Source organism: Thamnophis sirtalis, unplaced genomic scaffold (genome assembly GCF_051295495.1).
Source record: "Thamnophis sirtalis isolate CommonGarterSnake01/CBP01778 unplaced genomic scaffold, rThaSir2_p1.2 scaffold_2, whole genome shotgun sequence".
NCBI classification, from domain to species: Eukaryota; Metazoa; Chordata; class Lepidosauria; order Squamata; family Natricidae; genus Thamnophis; species Thamnophis sirtalis.
The window spans coordinates 172,739,080-172,762,021 of record NW_028261382.1 but is presented as its reverse complement, the minus strand read 5'-3'; the positions used below and the strand labels follow the sequence as shown (position 1 = coordinate 172,762,021).

At 43.1% G+C, this 22,942-nt stretch overlaps 1 protein-coding gene across 2 annotated transcripts in view; it reads right to left on the bottom strand.

Moving 5' to 3' along the window:
• RREB1 (ras responsive element binding protein 1) overlaps positions 1-22,942 on the bottom strand; it is a 191,972-nt gene that overhangs the window by 69,281 nt on the left and 99,749 nt on the right. For both annotated transcript variants that reach the window (XM_087707500.1, XM_087707501.1), the window contains exons 3-4: positions 14,690-14,772; positions 6,063-6,271 (exon numbers count right to left, since the gene is read on the bottom strand). In XM_087707500.1, coding sequence (XP_087563626.1) covers positions 6,063-6,176 — 114 coding nt within the window. In that variant the 5' untranslated portion in view covers positions 6,177-6,271; positions 14,690-14,772. The remainder of the gene's footprint in view (positions 1-6,062; positions 6,272-14,689; positions 14,773-22,942) is intronic.

Genomic DNA, 22,942 nt, shown 5'->3' with positions numbered 1-22,942 from the left:
GCAATAGAGCCGAGGTGGCGCAGTGGTTAAATGCAGCACTGCAGGCTACTGCTAGATCAGCAGTTCAGCGGTTCAAATCTCACCGGCTCAGGGTTGACTCAGCCTTCCATCCTTCCGAGGTGGGTAAAATGAGGACCCAGATTGTTGGGGGCAATATGCTGACTCTCTGTAAACCGCTTAGAGAGGGCTGAAAGCCCTATGAAGCGGTATATAAGTCTACTGCTATTGCTATAAATTGTTTGATCAGAAATTATTAGGGTAAAACTTCAGATTTTAGGCCAAGTCTGTGCTTCCTTTGCTTTCAACCCACCCACCCACCCACCCTGTTGTTTCAGCTGGTGGACATAAACCAAACAGGGTCAATACCCTGAAACAGGCTAGCTTAAAGAAAGAAACTGTTTGGACTCGATTTATAAAGTAATAGTTTTGATATTGTGTGAACTTGTGTATTTGGGTTCTTTTTTTAAAGTTTGGCTGAAGAATTTGGACTGTGGCAACACTGCTTGTCTAGACTGGAGTATTTCTGATGGGGGAGAATTCTTGATCTCTCACATCATGAAACCAACTGTAAAGAGGGAATAGGCATATTATGATTTTAAAGGGCATGTTCTCGTTCTCTGAATTGGATTAAGATCCTTCATCCTAACATGGAATCTCTCTTACTAATCGGCGTCCCTGCAGATTTTATTCCACTAGTTATTGCCGATTTATAGGGTTCCGTGCTCATGTCCATTTTAAAGACCACTGAGCCAGCGCTGTCCGAAATCGTGGAGCGCTGTTACTTTCCGCACCAAAGTAGTACCTATTTATCTATTCGCATTCACATGTTTGTGGGCTGCTAGGTTAAGCAGGAGGTGGGCCCCTGAAAAAAAGATCTCATCCCATTATGAGGCACTCAGGGGGTCTCGAACCTAGGCTGCCGGCTTTCTAGCTGACAAATTCAGCACCTTAACCACTGAACTTCCGTGCTGCCCTCTCTTACTAATGAAGGAATTAAAATTGTACTTCCCCAGTTACAAAGTGATTTAAAAGCATTTTCAACCTGTCACGCCCAGCATGTAACTTCAAATCAAATGTTTCCTCTCGTAATAGCGCTAGCAATAGCAGTTAGACTTATATACTGCTTCATAGGGCTTTCAGCCCTCTCTAAGCAGTTTACAGAGTCAGCATATCGCCCCCAACAACAATCCGGGTCCTCATTTTACCCACCTCGGAAGGATGGAAGGCTGAGTCAACCTTGAGCCGGTGAGATTAGAACCGCTGAACTGCAGATAACAGTCAGCTGAAGGGGCCTGCAGTACTGCACCCTAACCACTGCGCCACCTCGGCTTGGTAAGATTTAACAAAAAAAAAAAAGCACATTAACCCACGAAATAACCTAGTATTATGCAAACTTTATTCAAAATAATTCATCTGGTCCAGGATTTTATCTCCATTGGCAACCAAAGCATTACAAATAGGTCACAAAGCATCAGCTTTCCAGTGTAGTTACCGTCTATTGCCTGTGAATATGGAGATTTTATTTCTTTCCCCTTTCCTCCCAATAAAATTCAGCAATACAGTTCAATAGCACAAGATTGTGCTATTGAACTGTATTCCCCACACCGTCTTCTCTCCTTGACCCTCAGAATGCTATGTTCAAACTTCTACACAATCTTTAAAATGTTGTGCTCTCTCAATACAGCTGGAATTGCCGTTGGATAGTTTATACCTGCCTATCTACAGCAGCTTTGTGGGTCAGGATCACTAGCAAATAAAATAACGACTGAGGCAAAACCTACTTAAATGTCCATTTCTATTTTGATTGATAGGAACGTTCCCCCATAGCCCCTCCTCATTATTTATTTGTTTATTTATCACAGTGCAAGTATTTATGTTAATCCTGTCGCATTTACTGTCTTGATCCAATGCCCGGTGAAAAGGTTGGTGTCATTAAAGGGCCAGTGGCTCTAAGTAAAAGTTCACACAAACACATCCAACTTTCTTCCTGCTTTTCCAAGGACCGAAGGGAAGGAAATATAATCCAGCCCAAAAGGTGTATCCCCCATACCTCAAACCTTGGCAGACTGGGTAAAAATTAGGGTACTGTTGTGCCCGTTGGCTGCCAGCAGAACTAGCAGCGGACTCAGACAAGGGGGAGGGGGGGAGTCTGGGCCAGCTTCGGAGCCTTTGGAAGGCTCTGATGAGGAAGCATTGGTAGATGCAGAGCCAGGGCCACTGTCCGCCACCAGGTGGAGGGGCAGCTGTCTTCAGGGCCTGAGCTGAGTGGGGGGGGGGGAGAGGAACAGATGTGGCCCTTCCCAGATGCGCATATGCATAGAGAGGAAAGGAGAGGAGAGGAGGGGGAGGGGAGGGAAGAGAAGAGAAGAGGAGGGGAGGGGAGGGAAGGGAAGGGGAGAGGAGGGAAGGGGAGGGGAGAGGAGGGGAGGGGAGAGGAGGGGAGAGGAGAGGAGGGGAGAGGAGGGGAGAGGAGGGGAGAGGAGGGGAGGGGAGAGGAGAGGAGGGGAGAGGAGGGGAGAGGAGGGGAGGGGAGGAGAGGAGGGGAGAGGAGGGAAGGGAAGGGGGAGAGGGGAGGGGAGAGGAGGGGAGGGGAGAGGAGGGGAGAGGAAGGGAGAAGAGGGGAGAGGAGAGGAGAGGAGGGGAGAAGAGAGGAGGAAAGGGAAGGGGGAGAGGGGAGGGGAGAGGAGGGGAGGGGAGAGGAAAGTTTAAAGTTTTTAAAAAAAGTTTAAAAGTTTAATAACATTTATATGCCACCCGATCCCGTAGGACTCCGAGGGAGGGGAGAGGAGAGGAGGGGAGAGGAGGGGAGAGGAGGGGAGAGGAGGGGAGAGTTTAAAGTTTAAAAAAAAGTTTAAAAGTTTAATAACATTTATATGCCGCCCGATCCCGTAGGACTCCAAGGGGAGGGGAGAGGAGGGGAGGGGAGAGCAACAGAAGGCAATAAGCCATCTCTCAGGCAAAGGAAGTCGTAGATCTTAGCCTCTCCTGGCTGGGAAAAGATTTTCATTTGTGACTTAATTATTTTCGGTTTTGTCTATCCAACATGAATATAAAGACTGTCTGTGCCCTGTTTTAAGGAAAAAAAGGGGGTTGTGTTACTCGTGAGTAAGTGGTTTCTCATTGCTTGCGAAGGCTGGGTCAGAACAGGTATAATGTTCAGGAAAACTCTTGCTTCCTCTGCAAAAGCCTTGTATTACTAGTTCCTCCATGCAACCACCATTTCTGCTCGCATCCTGCACAGAGAAGTGTGGTCCAAGCAGAGGGCCATCACTTCCGCCTCACCTAATATCTTGTCTTGAGTACAAGTGTACAAGAACAAATGTACAAGTCATTCTTGTAACGTTCTCCGACTGGGGGGGGAAAAAAACCCCATGAATTACTTTGAAGCAGTGATGCCCTGCTTCCGAAGGCATTCGTGTAAATACAGCTACCAAGGGCAGTTCCTGCGGTCCGTGGCAACTCCACATTTTTCCCCAATTTGCAGAGAAGTTTGGATTACAGAAAGGAGAACCACCCACATCAAGAGTGAGAAGGAACTCTAGAAGAGAAAGCCAAGAGAGCCTATGCTAGGATTGCATCTTCCATACCAGGGGTGGGTTTCTCGCCCCATTCCAACCGGCGGCGTCCTCGTGCATGCGGCAGTGCACGCATGCGTACTAGCGCCCGTGCGATGCTCCAGCTGCTCCTGGAGGATCGCGCAGGCGCTGTATGCGTTCTGCGCATGCGTGGAAGCGCAGAACTCGTCAAAACCGGGTAAGAAACGCAGGCGGGCGGGTGAATCCTTTGGCGTTCCCGGAAGTTACTTACTTCCGGGTTCGCCGACCAACCAGTTCGCGGGGGACTGCCACGAACCGCCTGAAACCCACCCCTGTTCCATACTGAAATGATTGTCATCCATCCAATTAAGAAGATTTAATGCTCAAGCTTATACACAAGAATCTAGTCAACTAAGGTCAGCGCTAAATTAGATAAGAGTTAAAGATAAGAGTTAACATAATTCAAACGGGGAATGGACTTGGGAAACTTGTGGCAACGTAACGACTCTATGCTGATTCCTCTCTTGATTCTTTCTCCACACTCTGCCTCTTTTTCTCTTAGATCTGCGAGATTTGTGCTAACTAAGGCAAACCAAAGAAGCCACTGATAACTTCAACATTTTAACACTGCTTTGAAGTTCGCTGCAGAAAGTAGATTGATGCTGCAGGATCTAAAACATCTTGTGATCCTATGCTGGTTACGCCCCAGCTTTAGGAAACTGGCAAATATGTGCCTTGCCAAGTCACATTGATTTCTCAATAAATGTTCTTTATGCTTCAAAGACTCTTTAAAAATTGCAGTATTTTTTTTTTCCTAAGCAGGCCAATTTACTCCTAAATTGTTTCTTGTTCTCACAGAAGAAGGTGCCGAGACATCTGAAACCCTTACAAAAATTGGAGATAAGAAAGGATGGTTCGATTTCTGTACTTCGCTTATTACCAAGCCTGGCTCGTTAGAAACCTTGATTTTGCAGGTCCTTTCACAGCCGCTTAACCAGTGGTGGGCTTCAAAAATTGTTCGAACCTACTCTGTGGGTGTGGCCTCCTTTGTGGGAGTGGCTTGCCGCCCATGTGACCAGATGGGAGTGGCTTGCCGCCCATGTGACCGGGTGTGAAGATGCCGACGACACTTGTCAGAACCACCTTAAATTACCTCACACACAGCACTGGCATGCATAAGAATAGGATGTCAACTTGTTTCTAAAAAGGCATCTTGGGTTTGCGTTAAAACAACTTCAACACACGCAATGTTCTGATTGCACCACAAACGCAGTAGTCATCCTCACCTTTCACAGAGGCACTGAGTTTTATAAATAGGAGCATGATAGTGTAGAATAATCGTATCCAAGGACCAGTGGTGGGTTTCAAAAAATTTTGGAACCTCTTCTGTAGGTGTGGCCTGCTTTCTGGGTCCACTGGTGGAACCTCTTCTAACCGGTTCGGTAGATTTGACGAACCGGTTCTACCCAATAGGTTAGAACTTTGGTAGGAACTTTGAATGATGCTTAACACCTAAGCACATCATTCAAAGTTTCACCCTCTACGATTTCTTCCAACCTTATGATTATATGATTCTTTACAATAAAAAGTAGCCCAATGAAAGCTGAAATAGATAAAAGAAACCCTACAAACTTTGATAAAGATAAAAGAAACCCAAAAAACTTTTTTTTTTCTGATAATAACCTGCCAAAAAAGCAAGAAGATGATCAAGTCACTTGCCTATAACAGCTCTGGGAAACAGAAATCACATGGCTTCCCCTTCCAGCCCTGGAAAGTGAACAATAGAGGAAGCAGCAGAGGAAGCAGCACGGGGAATGGAGCAAGAAAACACCAGAGGAGGAATGAGAACATGTATAAAAAGCATGTGTGGCTTGACTGCAATTTTCCAACCTAGTACGGTAATCATTTGCAACCAATCATGATTAGTGGAGTTCATTTTGATTTCCAATTTGCTCAAAAGCTCATTCACAAATGCTTAGGGCTCAAGAGCTGCTCCATAATAAATGAGAAGGCATATACAGACTGGCTTTTCAATATACAATATATACATTTCGGTTCGCCGACAAAAAACGCGCTCGACAAAAGTGCGCCGACCAAACCGCGGTGACAAAAACCGCGAGTTCGAAATCGCGCCGATGAATGAGCGCAGAAGCGCGCCAACAACAGCGCTCCGACAAAAGCGCGCCTTCAACGAACAAGTAATAACAACCGAATAACCCTAAACCTAACCCTAAACAGAACCCTGAACCTAACCCTTACCTTGACTGAAATCGCGCTTTTGTGGGCGCGGTTTTGTCGGCGCGTGGTTGTGGGCGCGTGTATGATGTGGCGGTTTTTGTCGCAGCGGTTTCGTCAGCGCGCTTTTGTTGTTTTGTTTCGTGCGCGCATTTGTTGGGTCACGATGCATTTCTCATTAGTTGGGAAGATTGATAGAATTTAGCTAACCCGGAGGAGGCAGAGTGGGGAAGGGGAATTCACGTGAAATTGTGCTCTTCCGAAAAATAAAAATAAATTATTATTCCTTACCTGGTTTCTCCTGCCAATCCGACTAGGAGTAAGAGGTTTTGGTGGGGACTTGACATTTGGGGATGCCATGCTGCCATTCTCAGCAATCTTTCCCAAGCTCATAACTGCTGCCATTGCTGTGTCAAGAAAGGGCAAATCCACACCCCTCAAAACAGTTGAGAATCTTGGTGCTGCTGCTGTACAACCGCTTAAGATTTGGAGTTTGTTCTCTGCAATTAGAAACAGACAGACATATAAACCTATAGTGTCTTACCAAACCATATAATTCAAAACTATGATAGCCTATGTGCACTGCATGATACATCCTTCAAGAATAAAGAGAGAGAGCGCCTTCTGCCGATTACCTCCCTTCGACCCATCAGATCGCACAGATTAGGCCTCCTCCGAATTCCATCCGCCAGTCAGTGGCGACTGGCGACTACGCGGAGGAGAGCCTTCTCAGTAGTAGCTCCGACCCTTTGGAACGATCTCCCCGTGGAGATTCGTACCCTCACCACCGTCCAGACCTTCCGCACAGCCCTCAAGACCTGGCTATCCCGTCAGGCCTGGGGATAAGATTCTAATCCGCCCCACCCGAATGTTGAATGAATGTTGTGTTTTACTGCTTTATTTTATTTATTCACATATTTTATGTTTTGTCTTGCACTCCTTCCCACGAATTGTAAGCCGCCCTGAGTCCCCTCAGGGAAAAGGGCGGCCTATAAATGACAAATAAAACTAAACTAAAACTAAAAAACTAAGAGACAAAACTAACGAGGAAAAAGGGAAGGCAAGTATATTATTATTGTTGTTGTTGTTGTTAAATTGTAAATTGTTTTATCCCATCTTTCCCTTAGGTGTAATATATGTACACGTCTTGCATTCTTGCTGATTTTTTTGTTCTCCATATCAATCAGCCTATAAATTTTAAAACCATTTCAACAACCACAAGTCAAGTACTGCATTGTGCTTCTTTAGGCTACGACGTATGATCACTGGCTCAAAATCAAAATCCTCGACTTACTATCACAATTGGGACTAGAACTTTTGTTGCTAAGCAAATGCGATCATTGAGTCCTGACATGAGCTGTGGTGGCGCAGTGGTTAGAATGTGGAATTGCAGGCTAATTCTACTGACTGTCAGGAGTTCGATTCTGACCAACATTGATTCAACCTTCCATCCTTGAGGTGGGTAAAATGAGGAACCAGATTGTTGGGGGCAATATGCCGACTCTACAGACTGCCTAGAGAGGGCTATAAAGCATTATGAAGCGGTATATATATATATGTCTAAGTGCTATTGCTACATGATCACATCTGATTTTGCCTTTTTTTCCCATGGTTCTTAAGAGAATCGTGTGGTCGCTAAGCAAATCACAGAATCATTAAGCAAATCTAGTTTTCCCTCTAGGTTTTACTTGTTGAAAGCCAGCTGGGAAGGTTGCAACTGGTAATTAAGTGGACCCCCCCCCCCCATGACACTCCAAACGTCATAAATTCGTACCAGTTGCCATGTACCCTAATTGTGATCATGTGATGAACTTTTTTCATCACTGTTTTAATTTTGAATGGTTACTAAACTGTTAAATTGAGGATTAGCTGTAGTCCTCGGCGCATAATAGAAGAAAAATTTGTCTTTAGGTTCAAGACATATAAACGGCATTAAAATAACACTACTTATAGATGAACATTGATTATCATATCAGTCTATCTCAGTAAGGTCACACTGATGACACAGTAAACCACAACATGACCCAGTTTGGCTTTGAAAAATCCATGAGCCCAGAACTGGTTTGTAAATGGTGGTTTATCATCTACCTGGCAAGGATGATTTGCATCTCTCTAATTTGGTCACTGAGCTAAGATCTTAAATGTATTGTGCTCTAAATAACTGTTGTGTTCTATGATTAATTCTTTACATTTTATTTTTTATTTCTTTTATGACATTTACTATTGCTAATTTTATTAGCATAAAGATTAAGCCTGACACAAATACATACGTTTCCCACCCACCGCCAGCTTTCTATACCATTTGAAGGCAGATTTTAGCATGTATATATTGGACAGTAATGTTTTGGTTATGCTATTTTACCATATTTTAATATTTTTATACCGTTAAAATGACTTCACCTTCATTGTTGTTAAGAAAGGCAAGTTAGAATATTTTTATTGCCATAAGGAGAATGAAAAAAGAACAAAAAAAAACCAAAATGTCTCCAACTTGGGTTCCTTTATGATATAACGTTTTGGAAGTAGATAATTTAAAAAATAAAGGCTTCATGCAATTTTTCTATCTTTAAAGAGGGCAGAGGGCATGCAATGGAAGCATCCAGAACCTATCCCAACATTTTCAAAGAAAATAATAATAATAATCTGGGAAGTATAATTATTCTGCATAATTAAAGCAGCAGCTATTAAAGTTATCATATCAAGTCTGATCAAGCCATCTTGATTCATCATTATCCCATTTATTTTCAGCATATCGCAATTCAAACAAATTCAGATATGCAACTGCATTGACGTCTCAAACTGACTTTTCCACATCATAGAACCGTGATGGCGAAACTATGGCATGTGCGCCAGAGGTGGCACGCAGATGCCTCTCTGTGGGCACGAGTGCCGTCGCCAGCTGCTCTTCTGGTTTCCGGCACGAACATGCATACTGGCCCGCTGGGGCTTCGCAGGCGCTAGAGCATCAGAAGACGGCTCCAAAAAACATCCATTTTCCGGGTCGTTTTCAGGCCGTTTTTCAGCCTTTTCCAGATTCAAAAAACAGCCTGAAAAACAGCCTGAAAATGTCCCTAAAAACAACCAGAAAATGTCTAAAAAACAGGCATGCGCACGCCAGCCAGCCAGGTTTCCGGTGCTCGGAGGCGCATGTACGTGTATTCCAATTTGGGCGCTCGGTGTTGAAAAAGTTCCCCATCACTGTCATTAGAACATCAAACTCTTTAAGACCATGAAACTTCTTAATTAAAAAAAAAATCCACAACTCCTGATCAGGGGGCAAAGCCTTAGGGATTTTAAAAAAGGGTATTTTTGAAGAGTGGGCAGGAAATCTTAGTGTCTTGTGGAATCCCCATCAGTGGTGGGATTCAAATAATTTAACCACCGGTTCTCTGCCCTAATGACCAGGTGGTTAGGCGGGGCTTAGTGGTCATGTGACCGTGTGGGCATGGCCAACTCAACATTACTCAGGTCGATGGGCGCTTCGCCTTAGCTGTTACAATGTCATAAGGGTTAACCGGAGAGGCAGTTTCTGTAAGCAGGGCAATAAAGATGAGGCTAGAAACAACACCGGAATGTTTCCTTCCTGCCTTCCTTACAGGATTAGCCCTGTAAAGTGGAAAGAAACAAAAGGAGATTTTCTTCCAACAATCGGTTGAACTGAACTGCTTAGAAAGTTACCAACCGGTTCTCCCGTATAGGTGCGAACCGGCTGAATCCCACCACTGAACCCCATCGAAGTCTCATGATACTATAAGATTCTGCAGAATTCTGCTTAAAAGAATCCTGATGCAGACAAGACAGAATAACATAAAAGGAAGACCATGATGGGAAAAATCTAGTAGAAGAAGAATGATTCAGAACATTTTCCCCCATTTCTTACCACAAATAACTGCAGTGGACAGAAAAGGATTCACCTCAAGGACAGAAAGAAGGCTAGACAGATATGCTGCCTACTATACCGAGAAAGGATCAAGCACTATAGGCCAGGAGCCCATCGTGTCTGGTGAACCTTCTCAATTTCAATGTTATCAAGGAAAAAAGGAATCCAAATTTACAATCTGCAATTACTGTCATGCTACATGTGTGATCCCATGGGGTAGTTGGCGTAAAAGTATACATTTTTTTTAAAAAAAAAAGCACAGAAGCATTGGAAATTGGACTGTGAATACTCCTTACAACAGCTGCTTAGATATTTTCATAAGAACAAATAAAGCTTTTTGCAAAACTACGGTTTAGTTTGCTTTCAAGAAAATAAAAAACCTTTTTAAACTGGAAAAAAAAGAGAATTAAAAAACAAAGGGGAGACAGAATATTATGACATATGGAATGGATTTTATCAATGGCTGGAAACCCGAGGTGGGAGTCGGGAAATGAAAAAATTAGGCTAATTAGACCTGAAATGAGAGATTATATATGTATTAGAATGAATAAGTTGGTCAAAAAATAATTGTATAAGACTAGCACTGTGAAAATAATGTACATGTTATTTATCTTGCATTTTGGTTTCTATGGCGGATGAAACGCCAGGAGAGTCACACTATGTTCAGTATACTTATTTGAAAATAATAATAATAATAAAAAATATAGAAACGAAGAAAATGCAGCATTTTCCGCACATCTTTTCGAGACACCGGCCTGTCTCGCTGAAATGTTAAGCTCAGCTGCCTCGGTTTTTTTACAACACTTGTGGTATCGCGATCGAGTTCTTTGCTGCAATCCTTATGAGTCTGTTCATGTGTGTCTTTCCTTCAAGTCCTGTTTAATCCACTTGGTCATAAGAAGCAGAGAATCTGGCTACACATCTTAACTTAAAGAGTAATATGTGAATCTAACCAAACCATGTGACATCACAAACCATGTGTGAATATGTGTGTGTGTGTGTTCTCCTACAACTTTTCTTACTTACTTAGCAATGTACGAACCTGCCAAGATCTGTGACTAAAATCATTACAATATTACAAAGACATCCGGATTTTCTCAGTGCTTGAGAAGTGAAACCAAAGCGTGTGACCATTCATTTTTTTTACAACACTTGTGGTATCGTGATCGAGTTCTTTGCTGCAATCCTTATTTATCTGTTCATGTGTGTCTTTCCTTCAAGTCCTGTTTAATTCACTTGGCCATAAGAAGCAGAGAATCTGGCGACACATCTTAGTGCAATCAATATTTTCATTCAATATTGCAACTGATTGGAAGCCCTTTGCCAGGTCTCTGTTCCTTATCATACTGTATTATAAGCAGGGGTGGGTTTCAATCGGTTCGCGGCAGTCCCTGCGAACCGGTTGGTCGGCGAACCCGGAAGTAAGTAACTTCCGGGAATGGCGAAGGGCCCCCCCGTCCGCCCACGGTCCTTACCCGGTTTTGACGAGTTCTGTGCTTCCATGCATGTGCAGGACGCATACAGCGCCTGCGCGATCCTCCAGGAACAGCTGGAGCATCGCGCAGACGCTAGTACTCATGCGTGCACCGCGCGCGTGCACGAGGACGCCGCCGGCCCCGTTCCAACCGAACCGGTTGGAACGGGGCGAGAAACCCACCCCTGATTATAAGGTACACTTAGTTAAACATCACGCCATGTTGGGTGTTGAATGGTGATGATGTGATACAGGTTAGAAAAGTGTGGAATCGACATTGCTGGACTAACACTATTGCTATTCCAGCAATTATCTTTGGAAAAAAAAGAGAAATGAATTAACTGTCATACAAATTCACGCCGTATCTTATGTTTGCATTCTAGGCTCTAGACTTTAGACACAAGAATAACCTTTTTGCCAGCTGAAATTAAGTATTTCCAGAAGGGAATAAGTGAACAATTTCATATCTTTCGGAGATCCTGGGCTGGCTCCCAGAAATGCTAAGCTCAGCTGCCTCTTAAAAGCCTCCACACCTCCCATGGCATCTTCTGCCAGTTAGAATGTCAACAGAAGACTCACAATGCAGCAGAAACTTAAATTTTTTATGGCCACATTCTCATGAAATGTTTCCCCGAGGAAAGTGATCTTTGCCCTCAAGGAGCGAGTTCCCAGGACATCGGTGTAGTTTTAATGAAAGCTGCACAACAACTGGCCAGCTGCAACGGTCAAAAATTGGACCTCTTTAGATGAAGGGTTAAAGAAAAGGGGAGCATTATCACGGGTTAAAGTTCACAGGAATGCCCCCTTCGCTTCCATTTGGATTCAGGCTCTCCAAGAAAAAGAGCAGGCAACAGCTCCAAGACTCAAAAGCATTAACACCTATAAATAGACTACTAGAAGCTACCAACAGCAAACAAATTAGTGGGCTTTTGAAAAAGGCCAGCAGCTCAGAGGCAATGTCAGAGTGGCTCAGCCGAAATACCATGAAAAAAAGGTCCTCGGAGACATGATTTAAATAACAACAATACGAAGAGGAAAAAAAAGAAACAAAATTAAACCAAGGCTTTTTCATTCAGTCTCAACAGGAAGAAACTTGCTAAATTTGTTTTCTCTGTTGGGATTTTGAAAAAAAAAACTGAGGAAAAAGGTAATTACCTAAATGAACACCAGATAGATAGATAGATAGATGGATGGATGGATGGATGGATGGATGGATGGATGGATGGATGGATGAAAGGTAGGTAGGTAGGTATCTGATAGATAGATAGATAGATAGATAGATAGATAGATAGATAGATAGATAGATAGATAGATAGATAGATAGATAGATGATAGATAGATAGATAGATAGATAGATAGATAGATAGATAGATAGATAGATAGGAGCCCATTTCCAAAGACCATGTTTCCTCCATGCTTTAAAAAACATTAAAAGCCCCAACTATGATTTCTCTCATACTGCTTTCCCCATGAAGTATATGTTGGATTAAAAAATAGCAAGATGAGTATGTATGATTCTATGTAAAATTCCACCGTTCCCATCAATATTTGCCAGAGAACACAAAGATGATTGGAGCCTATAACCCAACAATGGAGGATGCACAGATTGGGGAAGTCCTCCCATAAAAAGAGCAGAGCAAGAAGCAACATAACATAAGACCCAGTTATTCCTTTAATTATGCCCCTTCTCCTTACTTATGTGATAACAGTTCCAAATATTTACAAATTAGTCCAAAGAAAACAACGTTAATATTTCTAACTCGATTATTGTTACGGAACTCAAAGCAGGAAAGTATCTCACAAAGGTTGTTTAACGTAACTAATTAAAGATGAGTTGGGTTGAGAGAGAGAGAGACTGATCCAAAGTCACCTTGCTGACTCTCACACCTAGAACTCACAGTTTCTTGGTTTTCAGTTAATTAATCACTAGACCAAAGTGGCCTATTAATAGTAATTAACATGGGCATAATTATGTAACAATATTAATACTGCATTAATTGGCTAGGTTCACATATTAAACTATTGTTTGGTTTATTTTCCCAAATACTAAACTATTCATCCAACTTTTACAAACCAGATTTTAACTTAAGAGAAATATGTGGATTTAGTCAATTTAAGCCGCCCGGAGTCCTCCGGGATTGGGCGGCCTATAAATCGATTAAATGAATGAATGAATGAATGAATGAATGAATGAATGAATGAATGAATGAATGAACCATGTGACATCGCTCTGTGTGTGTGAATGTGTGTGTGTGTGTGTTCTCCTATAAATTTTCTTACTTACTTAGCAATGTACGAACCTGCCAAGATCTGTGACTAAAATCATTACAATACTACAAAGACATCCGGATTTTCTCAATGCTTGAGAAGTGAAACCAAAGCGTGACCATTCGTTTTTTTTTACAACACTTGTGGTATCGTGATCAAGTTCTTTGCTGCAATCCTTATTTATCTGTTCATGTGTGTCTTTCCTTCAAGTCCTGTTTAATTCACTTGGTCATAAGAAGCAGAGAATCTGGCGACACATCTTAGTGCAATCAATATTTTCATTCAATATTGCGACTGATTGGAAGCCCGTTGCCAGGTCCCTGTTCCTTATCATACTGTATTATAAGGTACACTTAGTTAAACATCACGCCATGTGGGATGTTGAATGGTGATGATGTGATACAGGTTAGAAAAGTGTGGAATCGACACTGCTGGACTAACGCTATTGCTATTCCAGCAATTATCTTTGGAAAAAAAAGAAGCACAGAGAAATGAATTAACTGTCAGACAAATTCACACCGTATGCTTTCTAAGGCTCTAGACTTTAGACAAAAGAATAACCTTTTTTGCCAGCTAAAATTAAGTATTTCCAGAAGGGAATAAGTAAACAATTTCATATTGAACATATGATTCAACATCTTGATAATAACTTGCGTGGGGATATTTTATGTCGCGGTGAATTATCATAGACCACCCCCCCCCCAATATAGGTTTGAATTCTTCCATCTAGTGCCCTCTAGAACAGTGTTTTTCAACCTTGTCAACTTGAAGTCCTGTGGACTTCAACTCCCAGAATCCCCCAGCCAGCATAGCTGGCTGGGGAATTCTAGGAGTTGAAGTCCACAGGATTTCAAGTTGACAAGGTTGAAAAACACTGCTCTAGAAGTATTGAGGCTATCTCTCGCCATATAACTAGCTGGCAATTATGTGTGTTTTCATGCATCTTGCTTAATCATGTTGCTTTACAAGTTAATCCATGGAAATCGCTTCTCCATCCATTCACACACACTCCCAAATCCCTTCTCTTCTCCTATTTGCGTCTTTTGGTGATCCCTGGCAGCGCAAAAAATAGACTTTCTTTCCCAATGTAAAAGTCAAGTCTCTCTCTCCCTTCCCACCTGAATCCAAGCAGCAATCACTCAACAGCCTGGATTGCTTCCACTGATTCTGCCGATCTCTCGGGATTAAGGATAACGTCAGACAGGGATACAGGGACTTCAACCCAAAGAGAAAAAAGAGAAGAAGGAAAAAAGGCAGGGGAGAGATGAGAAAGAAGCCATGTTGGTCCAAACTAACCTTGAAAATGTGAATTCTGAGTTGCTGATGTAATCTGAGTCCTGATGATGTCAGCACAAATGAAGGATTAGTACAAAAACTGCCTAGAAAAAGAGAAAATGAAGAAAAAGATAAAGGGTCTTCCACAGCTGTTTTTTTTTTTTTTAAATTGTATTACATGTCTGCCACTTGTTTGCCAGCGGTTGACTTGATATCTGTATTTTAGTACGCAGGCCATTTTCCTTCAGACTTGTAGGAAAATTAAATTGACCTGTTTTAATTTAGTATTGGCAAACCTCTCAGAATAAATCCCGCCGGAAGCGGACACCTGCCTCAGAACCACACATAAATGTTTTTGATTTGTTTTTCTATTATCCAAAACAAAACAAAAATCAGTTACCAGAGTTCATACTTCGAAATCTACAATAGCAATTTGTAAAGCTTACACCCATATAAGGATGTAATAATATACAAGCACTACAGTTTTCTAGAGAAAACTGAACAGCTTACAGCCCTTCGGGCAGGACACACAACGTGATGGAAAACAAAACTTGATAATCTAAGCCAAAAAAAATAAATAACTTGTGAAATATTAGTGCCTGGTACTTGGTGCATCATTTTTTGTACCAGAAGAGTACAAGAAAAACGTGCAAAATATTTGTTACTGACAATTTAAATTCACCAGTAATTTGGATCATAAGAGGCTTTACTTTTTTTTAAAAAAAATTTTATTTTATCAATTTCATATATACATTCACAATTATATGATCTCATAACTGTTATTAATAATATGTATTTATAACAATTTTTCCCAACAGTTGACAATATACTTGAAGATTGCTTTCTTACCATCCCATAGATCCATCTTATCTTACAACGGTCCTACTTCTTCTTCCCTCCCTCACTCTTTCCTTCCCTCGTTTCTTCTCTCCCTCCTTCCCCTTCCCTCCTTCTCTCCTTCCCTCCTTCCTTCCCTCCTTCCTTCCCTCCTTTCTTTTCTCCTTCTCTCCTTCCTTCCCTCCTTGCTTCCCTCCCTCCTTCCCTCCCTCCTTCCTACCCCCCTTTCTTCTCTTTCTTCTCTCCTTCTTTCCTTCCTCGTCTCCTTTCCCTTCTCTCCTTCCCCTTCCTCCCCTTTACCCTTCCCCTCTTCTTCTCATTCCTCCCCTCATAAGAGGCTTTACTACTGCAATGCGCTCTACATGGGGCAGCCCTTGAAGAGCATTAGGAGACTTCAGCTCATCCAGAATGCAGCCGCGCGAGTGATCGTGGGTGCACCTCTGTACACCCATGTTACACCTATCCTCCGTGAGCTGCACTGGTTACTGATTGGTCTCCGGATACGCTTCAAGGTGCTAGTCGTCACTTATAAAGCCCTTCATGGTATTGGACCTGGGTACTTGAGAGACCGCCTGCTGCCAATTACCTCCCAAAGACCCATTAGATCACACAGGGCTGGCTTCCTCCGGGTTCCGTCTACTAGCCAATGCCATCTGGCTACTACCCAGGGGAGGGCCTTCTCTGTGGCAGCTCCAACCCTCTGGAACAAACTCCCCGCAGAGATTCGTACCCTCACCTCTCTCCAGGCCTTCCGAAAAGCCGTTAAAACCTGGCTGTGTCGGCAGGCCTGGGGTTGATGAGTTCCCTTCCCCGCTCGATCTGTGTGGCTGTTGGTCGTTTTTATATGTCTGTATTTGTAGTTTTTTGTGTTTCCCTTTCCCCCTTGGGTTTGTGCGCCGCCCTGAGTCCCGCTGAAACCCTGAGTCCCGTAAAATGAAACCTAAACCTAAACAAATTAAACCCCACACTGCACCTCTGAAATTCAGAAATTTTCGTGTCTTCAAAAGTTTCCGCACATGACTTGAATGAGATAGGGAAAAGATAGTATCACATCCCTGTTCTTTAAAGATTTTAAAGAAAAACAGTATTGGTTTATTCCTTTTGAACCATGTTAAGCCATCCCCTCAAAGTAGCTCCTGAATATATGAACATTTCTGATGTACAGTGTCCATTTCTTGATGACATTAACTTGACTGAATGCTGGAGATTTAAAAAATAAATTAGCCTTTTTTTTAAAAAAAAATGGAAATTCTAAGTAAAATGATAAAACTATTGATTCCCTCATCCATAGAATAGAAATTGTATCCCAATACATTTGAAGAGATCACTGTATTGTTTCCAAAACAAAAGTTTGGAAGTTTGGAAGTTTATTGACATTTGCATGCCGCCCACTCCCTAGGGACTCTGGGCGGCTTACAGACAAACAAGGGAATATATAAAAATTAAAATAGAAATTAAAATAGAAATACAATTGTTTAAAATTACACAACATACATACTACTTAAAGTGGGGCTGGATGCTAATCAACAGCCCCAGGCCTGCCGGAACAGCCAGGTCTTGGTAGCTTTACGGAATGCCGGAAGACTAGTGAGGGTCCGGATCTCCACGGGGAGCGTGGCACGACAAAACCGCGCTCGTCAAAATAGTGGTGATAAAATCGCGTCGCTAAAGCCGCCACGTCATCACCGTGCGTCATCACCGCCGCGACAACAGTGTGGCAACAGAAGGGCGCTTTAAAACGGTGCCGCGGCAGAAAGCCGATTTCAATTAAGGTAAGGGTTAGGATTAGGTTTAGGTGTTTGTTTTAGGGTTAGGTTTAGGTTTAGGGTTAGGTTTAGGGTTAGGGTTAGGTTTAGGGTTAGGGTTAGGTTTAGGGTTAGGTTTAGGGTACTGAGTGCTTGGGAATGCGCGGATTTGCCCTCCGCGATTATGTCATCACGGTAGGGTCGCGTTTTTCCTTAGCGCTTCGAACGGCACGAATTAGTCTTCACGCTTATGTCTCCGCGGATAAGGGCTTCGCGGATTTGTGGTGGAACCCACGGGGAGATCATTCCATAGGGCCGGGGCAGCAACAGAGAAGGCCCTCCCCCGGGGGGGTCGCCAGCCGGCATTGACTGGCCGATGGCACCCAGAGGAGGCCCAATCTGTGTGATCTTATCGGTCTTTGGGAGGTAAATGGCAGGAGGCGGTCTCTCAGGTAGCCAGGTCCTAAACCATGTAGGGCTTTAAAAGTCAAGGAGTTCTACTACCAATGAGCCCATAATCAAAGTGATACAAAAATGAACATTAAGACCTTATATATGCAACGGCGGTCCAATTATCACAGTTATCAGTTTCCCTCCCTTGAGTCCAATAAAGGAGAATCTGCTTTCACTCAACATGTTGCTTCACAGCCTGTATTGTTCAATCAGCTGTCAAGACTTATCTTTATCTGCTAAGAGAATGCCAGAAAACAAGGGTTTGGCCCATTTCATCCTGCTTTTAAGAACATGTCCAGGCAAACTAGAAATCAAGGTTTTCAAAGGGAGATAGTTGTGCAGGATCATGGACTGCACAAGTCAGAACAGCACTAGAATTTCAAATACACACACCACTATACTTCAGGCAACAACTTATCAAAGTCAAACACTCTCTTTCTCCTGGTCCTTTTCACTCCAGACTAGAAGCAATTAATGGGGACATATAAAATAACTTGCTCTCCTTACGCATTATATTGTTCCTTTGGTGTAACGTTCATGGAGGCTCATCCTCTTTAACTTTGAGGCCCTTGACTTTGAAAAGAAACAATTCCTTGGATTAAGTTTGCTTTCAAATGTTTACGTGCTTTTTACAAAGGCTTTTTAGTGAACACACCATTTTAGGATTTAATTCTAAGGCTTCCTGGTTTTCTGAAACAAAAACCAATATACAGCCTCTTTTTTTTTCCTTTTGAGAGGATGAATCTGAGCTGGACTTGAGCCTTAACATCTTCAACTCAGCTTCCATATTACTGCATAAAGTATTTGCAACTTTTTGTCATTGCTCCTTAGCAACATTTGCTTACTATCCCGAAGCACTTCTATTTTGTGTTGTTGTTTACATAATGCTATTTTTTTCCCCCAGTAGGCAGCTCTGCTGTCAAAAATGCTAATCCAGAACCGTTTCCTTAATGGTTTATTCTTTATCACTATTGCAGTGTTTCTCTTTCTCACTGCAAACCCACCTGAATTAATCTACAACATCAGGCCCTCTTGGAAGTTTGCAATACCCGCGAGCGATCGTGGGTGCACCTCGGTTCACCCACGTAACACCTATCCTCCGCGAGCTGCACTGGCTGCCTTCGGATACGCTTCAAGGCGCTAGTCGTCACTTATAAAGCCCTTCATGGTATTGGACCTGGGTACTTGAGAGACCGCCTGCTGCCAATTACCTCCAATAGACCGATCAGATCCCACAGACTAGGCCTCCTCCGAATTCCATCCGCCGGCCAATTCCGGCTGGCGACCACCCGGAGGAGAGCCTTCTCTGTGGCTGCTCCGACCCTCTGGAACGAGCTCCCCGTGGAGATTCGTACCCTCACCACCCTCCAGGATTTCCGCATAGCCCTTAAAACCTGGCTGTTCCGACAGGCCTGGGGCTAAAGAGTTTTTGCCCCCCTTCTCGAATGGTATGGTTGTTGTGTGTTTTTAAATGTCTGTATTGTTATGTCTTGTCTTTTTTATCCCCCTGTCTGTACCCCCTTCCCTGATTGAATTGTGAGCCGCCCTGAGTCCCCTTCGGGGAAAAGGGCGGCATATAAATGAAATAAATCCAAATCCAATACACCACCCCCCCCAAAAAAAAAGTGCATAGCAAGGGGAGGATTGCAGCTGTTTTAGGTACTCAACTAATGATGAGTAGCAGCAGGAGTAAAAAATGACACTAAAGCCAAAAAAAAACAACAAGAAAATGAAGGAAAGATACAAATCAACAGGTGTCTCTAGCCAAATTTCCTTTACTGGACTGTTGAAGGTTACAATGTTTAAATAGCTAATTTTTCACCCTGAGATCATTCAACAATAATAGGAGCATATATACCAAAAGCTATCAGGATAGTGAATGTTAACATTGTGTGTGTGAGAGAGAGGGGCGGAGGGGGAGAGAGAGAGAGAGAGCATATTATATATCTACATAGCACAGAACTTACAGAGAGATTATCCACAAAACAAGCTAAGTAGAAATCTTCATAATAGCATTTTCTAGCATTAGCTAGGATATATAGAAGGGGGGAAAATATATATTTACCGCAGTGTTTATACTTGCAATGTGGCATTGGAGCAATCGAGGTCCAAAAAACATTTTAGCAAACTTTGAAAATTAGAAAAGGAAGACGGAACGGATAGTTTCCGTGCCTGAAAATAATCTCTGTATCGAACGCACAGATTCGAAATAAGGATATCATCGTTCTGGGAATAGATGAACCAACTTGGAAATAATTCAGATAATTATAGAAAGAAAGTAGCCAGGCTACAGATTAGGGAACACAACAATTACCTCCAATAGACCGATTAGATCCCACAGATTAGGCCTCCTCCGAATTCCATCCACTGGCCAATGCTGATTGGCGACCACCCGGAGGAGGGCCTTCTCTGTGGCTGCTCCGGCCCTCTGGAACGAGCTCCCCGTGGAGATTCGAACCCTCACCACCCTCCAGGCCTTCCGTAAAGCCTTTAAAACCTGGCTGTTCCGACAGGCCTGGGGCTAATGAGCTTTTGTCCCCTCTCGAATGGTATGATTGCTGTGTGCTTTTAAATTGTGGTAGTGTTTTGTTTCGTGCTTTTTCTTTCCCTTATTTGTACACCCCCCCCCCCTTTGACTTGGATTGTAAGCCGCCCTGAGTCCCCTCCGGGGAAAAGGGCGGCATAGAAATATAATAAGAGCCGAGGTGGCGCAGTGGTTAAATGCAGCACTGCAGGCTACTGCTAGATCAGCAGTTCAGCGGTTCAAATCTCACCGGCTCAGGGTTGACTCAGCCTTCCATCCTTCCGAGGTGGGTAAAATGAGGAGCCGGATTGTTGTTGGGGGCAATATGCTGACTCTCTGTAAACCGCTTAGAGAGGGCTGAAAGGCCTATGAAGCGGTATATAAGTCTACTGCTATTGCTATTGCTATAATAAATCAATCAATCAATCAGCAGGATGGAGGAGAACCGTAACAGTGATATCACAAGTCTAATTCTTATATATAGTTTTAAACACACTGCACCCCAACTGTGCGCAAACTGGGGCTGCCACAGGGCATGTAATGACAGCTCTCACGTCCCAATTTGACCATCAATTGCACATGCAAATGCCAAGATCTGGAACACTATGGACAGCCAAGGAACGATCCGTCTGGCTATTCTTACTAAGTCCCAGTGGAAACTGAAGAAGCCGTAATGCCCTGATGGAAGGAGAAGCTGCAATTCAATGATGTCAGAAATCTCTCTGGGCATTTGCTCCGTGCACCTGTTAACTAGGAGAAAAGGCAGGGAATCTCCCTTCCCATCCCTGGCTTAGGATCCTGGCAAGCAAGGGGGGGAAGGTTGACTTTGACCTTGCTAGCCAAAGATGCTTTCCTCCACAATTATACGGTTCTACCACAAAACCGCGGACGACAAAATCGCGGTCGACGAAAGCGCGTATGTGACGTCATCACAGCGCGACGAAAAAGATCGAAAAATGTAAAAATAAAGCTAAAACCTTCCCCTAACCCCCCAAACCTAACCCTAAACCTAACCCTAAACCTAACCCTTAACCTAACCCTAAACCTAACCCTAAACCTAACCCTTAACCTAACCCTAAACCTAACCCTTAACCTAACCCTAAACCTAACACTAAACCTAACCCTTAACGTAACGAAAAACCTAACGCTAACCCTTAACCTAACGCTAAACGTAACGCTAACGCTCTAACCCTAACCCTAACCCTTAACCTAACCCTTACCTTTATGTGAATCGGCTTGCTGTAATTTAATTTTTATTTCAATTTTTCGATCTTTTTCGTCGCGTTGTAATGACATCACATACGCGATTTCGTCGACCGCGCTTTTGTGGAACGCGCTTTTGACGGGTCACGCAATTATACACTGAAGCAACATGGAAGGAGCACATTTACGCAGCCACTTACACACTAAGTTAAGGCATTTTTCCTCACTAATTGACAGGGGAGGATTTAAAGTGCAGAGTGTTTCAGGCACCAACAGCGATGAGTTAACCAATCAATGCTCGCTTTTCACTGCTTTTATGACCTTCAACCATCTTTTTTCTATGTCTATCTCTTCAACCACAAATCTTTCGGCTGAAAATCTTTTCAGGGATCGGCAAAGAGAAAAGCAACAAGGCTGCGCCTAATGTTTTCTGCATGCTATTCTAACTTGTGATTTCCTCCATCAAAAGCCTCTTTAAGCTCATTAACAATGCATAAACCTCACCACTCCCCCACTCCCCCCCCCACAAAATAAAATCTCCCCGACTCAGGAACTACAAATAGCATTCAAATACAAATCAAGTGACCAATGGCTGACCACAAAGCTATTCATGCGGCAATAGTCAGTGATCCAATTTTTGAGTCACTCCGAAAACAAATACGGGACTGAGAGTGGGATAAAGGAGAAAGTCGAGCTTCCCTTAAGTGGAAAGGAGAGACAGCACATGAACTCGAAGACTTTCAGTTATGAAGTTCAGCATCCTTTGGGGCATTTTCATCCTCTCTTTTTTAAATATGTGTGTTTTGGCATTTAATAAGAAGAGTACAACAGTTGCCTTTTAGTTGATAACTCGGATTCCCACTCTAGTTCTACTATGCTTTGTTTCCCCCACACAAATTTAGAAATTCATCACAATAAACAAGACAAATACATCATAGGATCCAAAGAGTTGGTAGCCCATTAGCAAATGCCGACTGATCTCCAAAAAAAACTAAGAAATGTGGCAGAGGTGGGGGTTCCTGCCAGTTCGCACCAGTTCGGTAGAACCGGTTCGTCAAATCTACTGAACCGGTTAGAAGAGGTTCCACCAGTGGACCCGGAAAGCAGGCCACACCTACAGAAGAGGTTCCAAACATTTTTTGAAACCCACCACTGACACACAAACACACACACAGAATCACACAGAGAAAGAGAAAGAAAGGAAGGAAGGAAGGAAGGAAGGAAGGAAGGAAGGAAGGAAGGAAGGAAGGAAGGAAAGAAAGAAAGAAAGAAGAAAGAAAGAAGAAAGAAAAAGTGAGAGATGAAAGAAAAGGAGGAAAAAGGGACAGAGAGACAAAAGGAAGGAAAGAGAAAGAGAGAGAGAGAGAGAACACATGGCTGGCAAGCCACTCCCACCAGGTCACATGGCCGGCAAGCCACTCCCACAAAGGAGGCCACACCCACAGAGTAGGTTCGAAAATGAAACCCACCACTGAAATGTGGGAAACAACTGCAGAAGACGAAAGTAGCAAA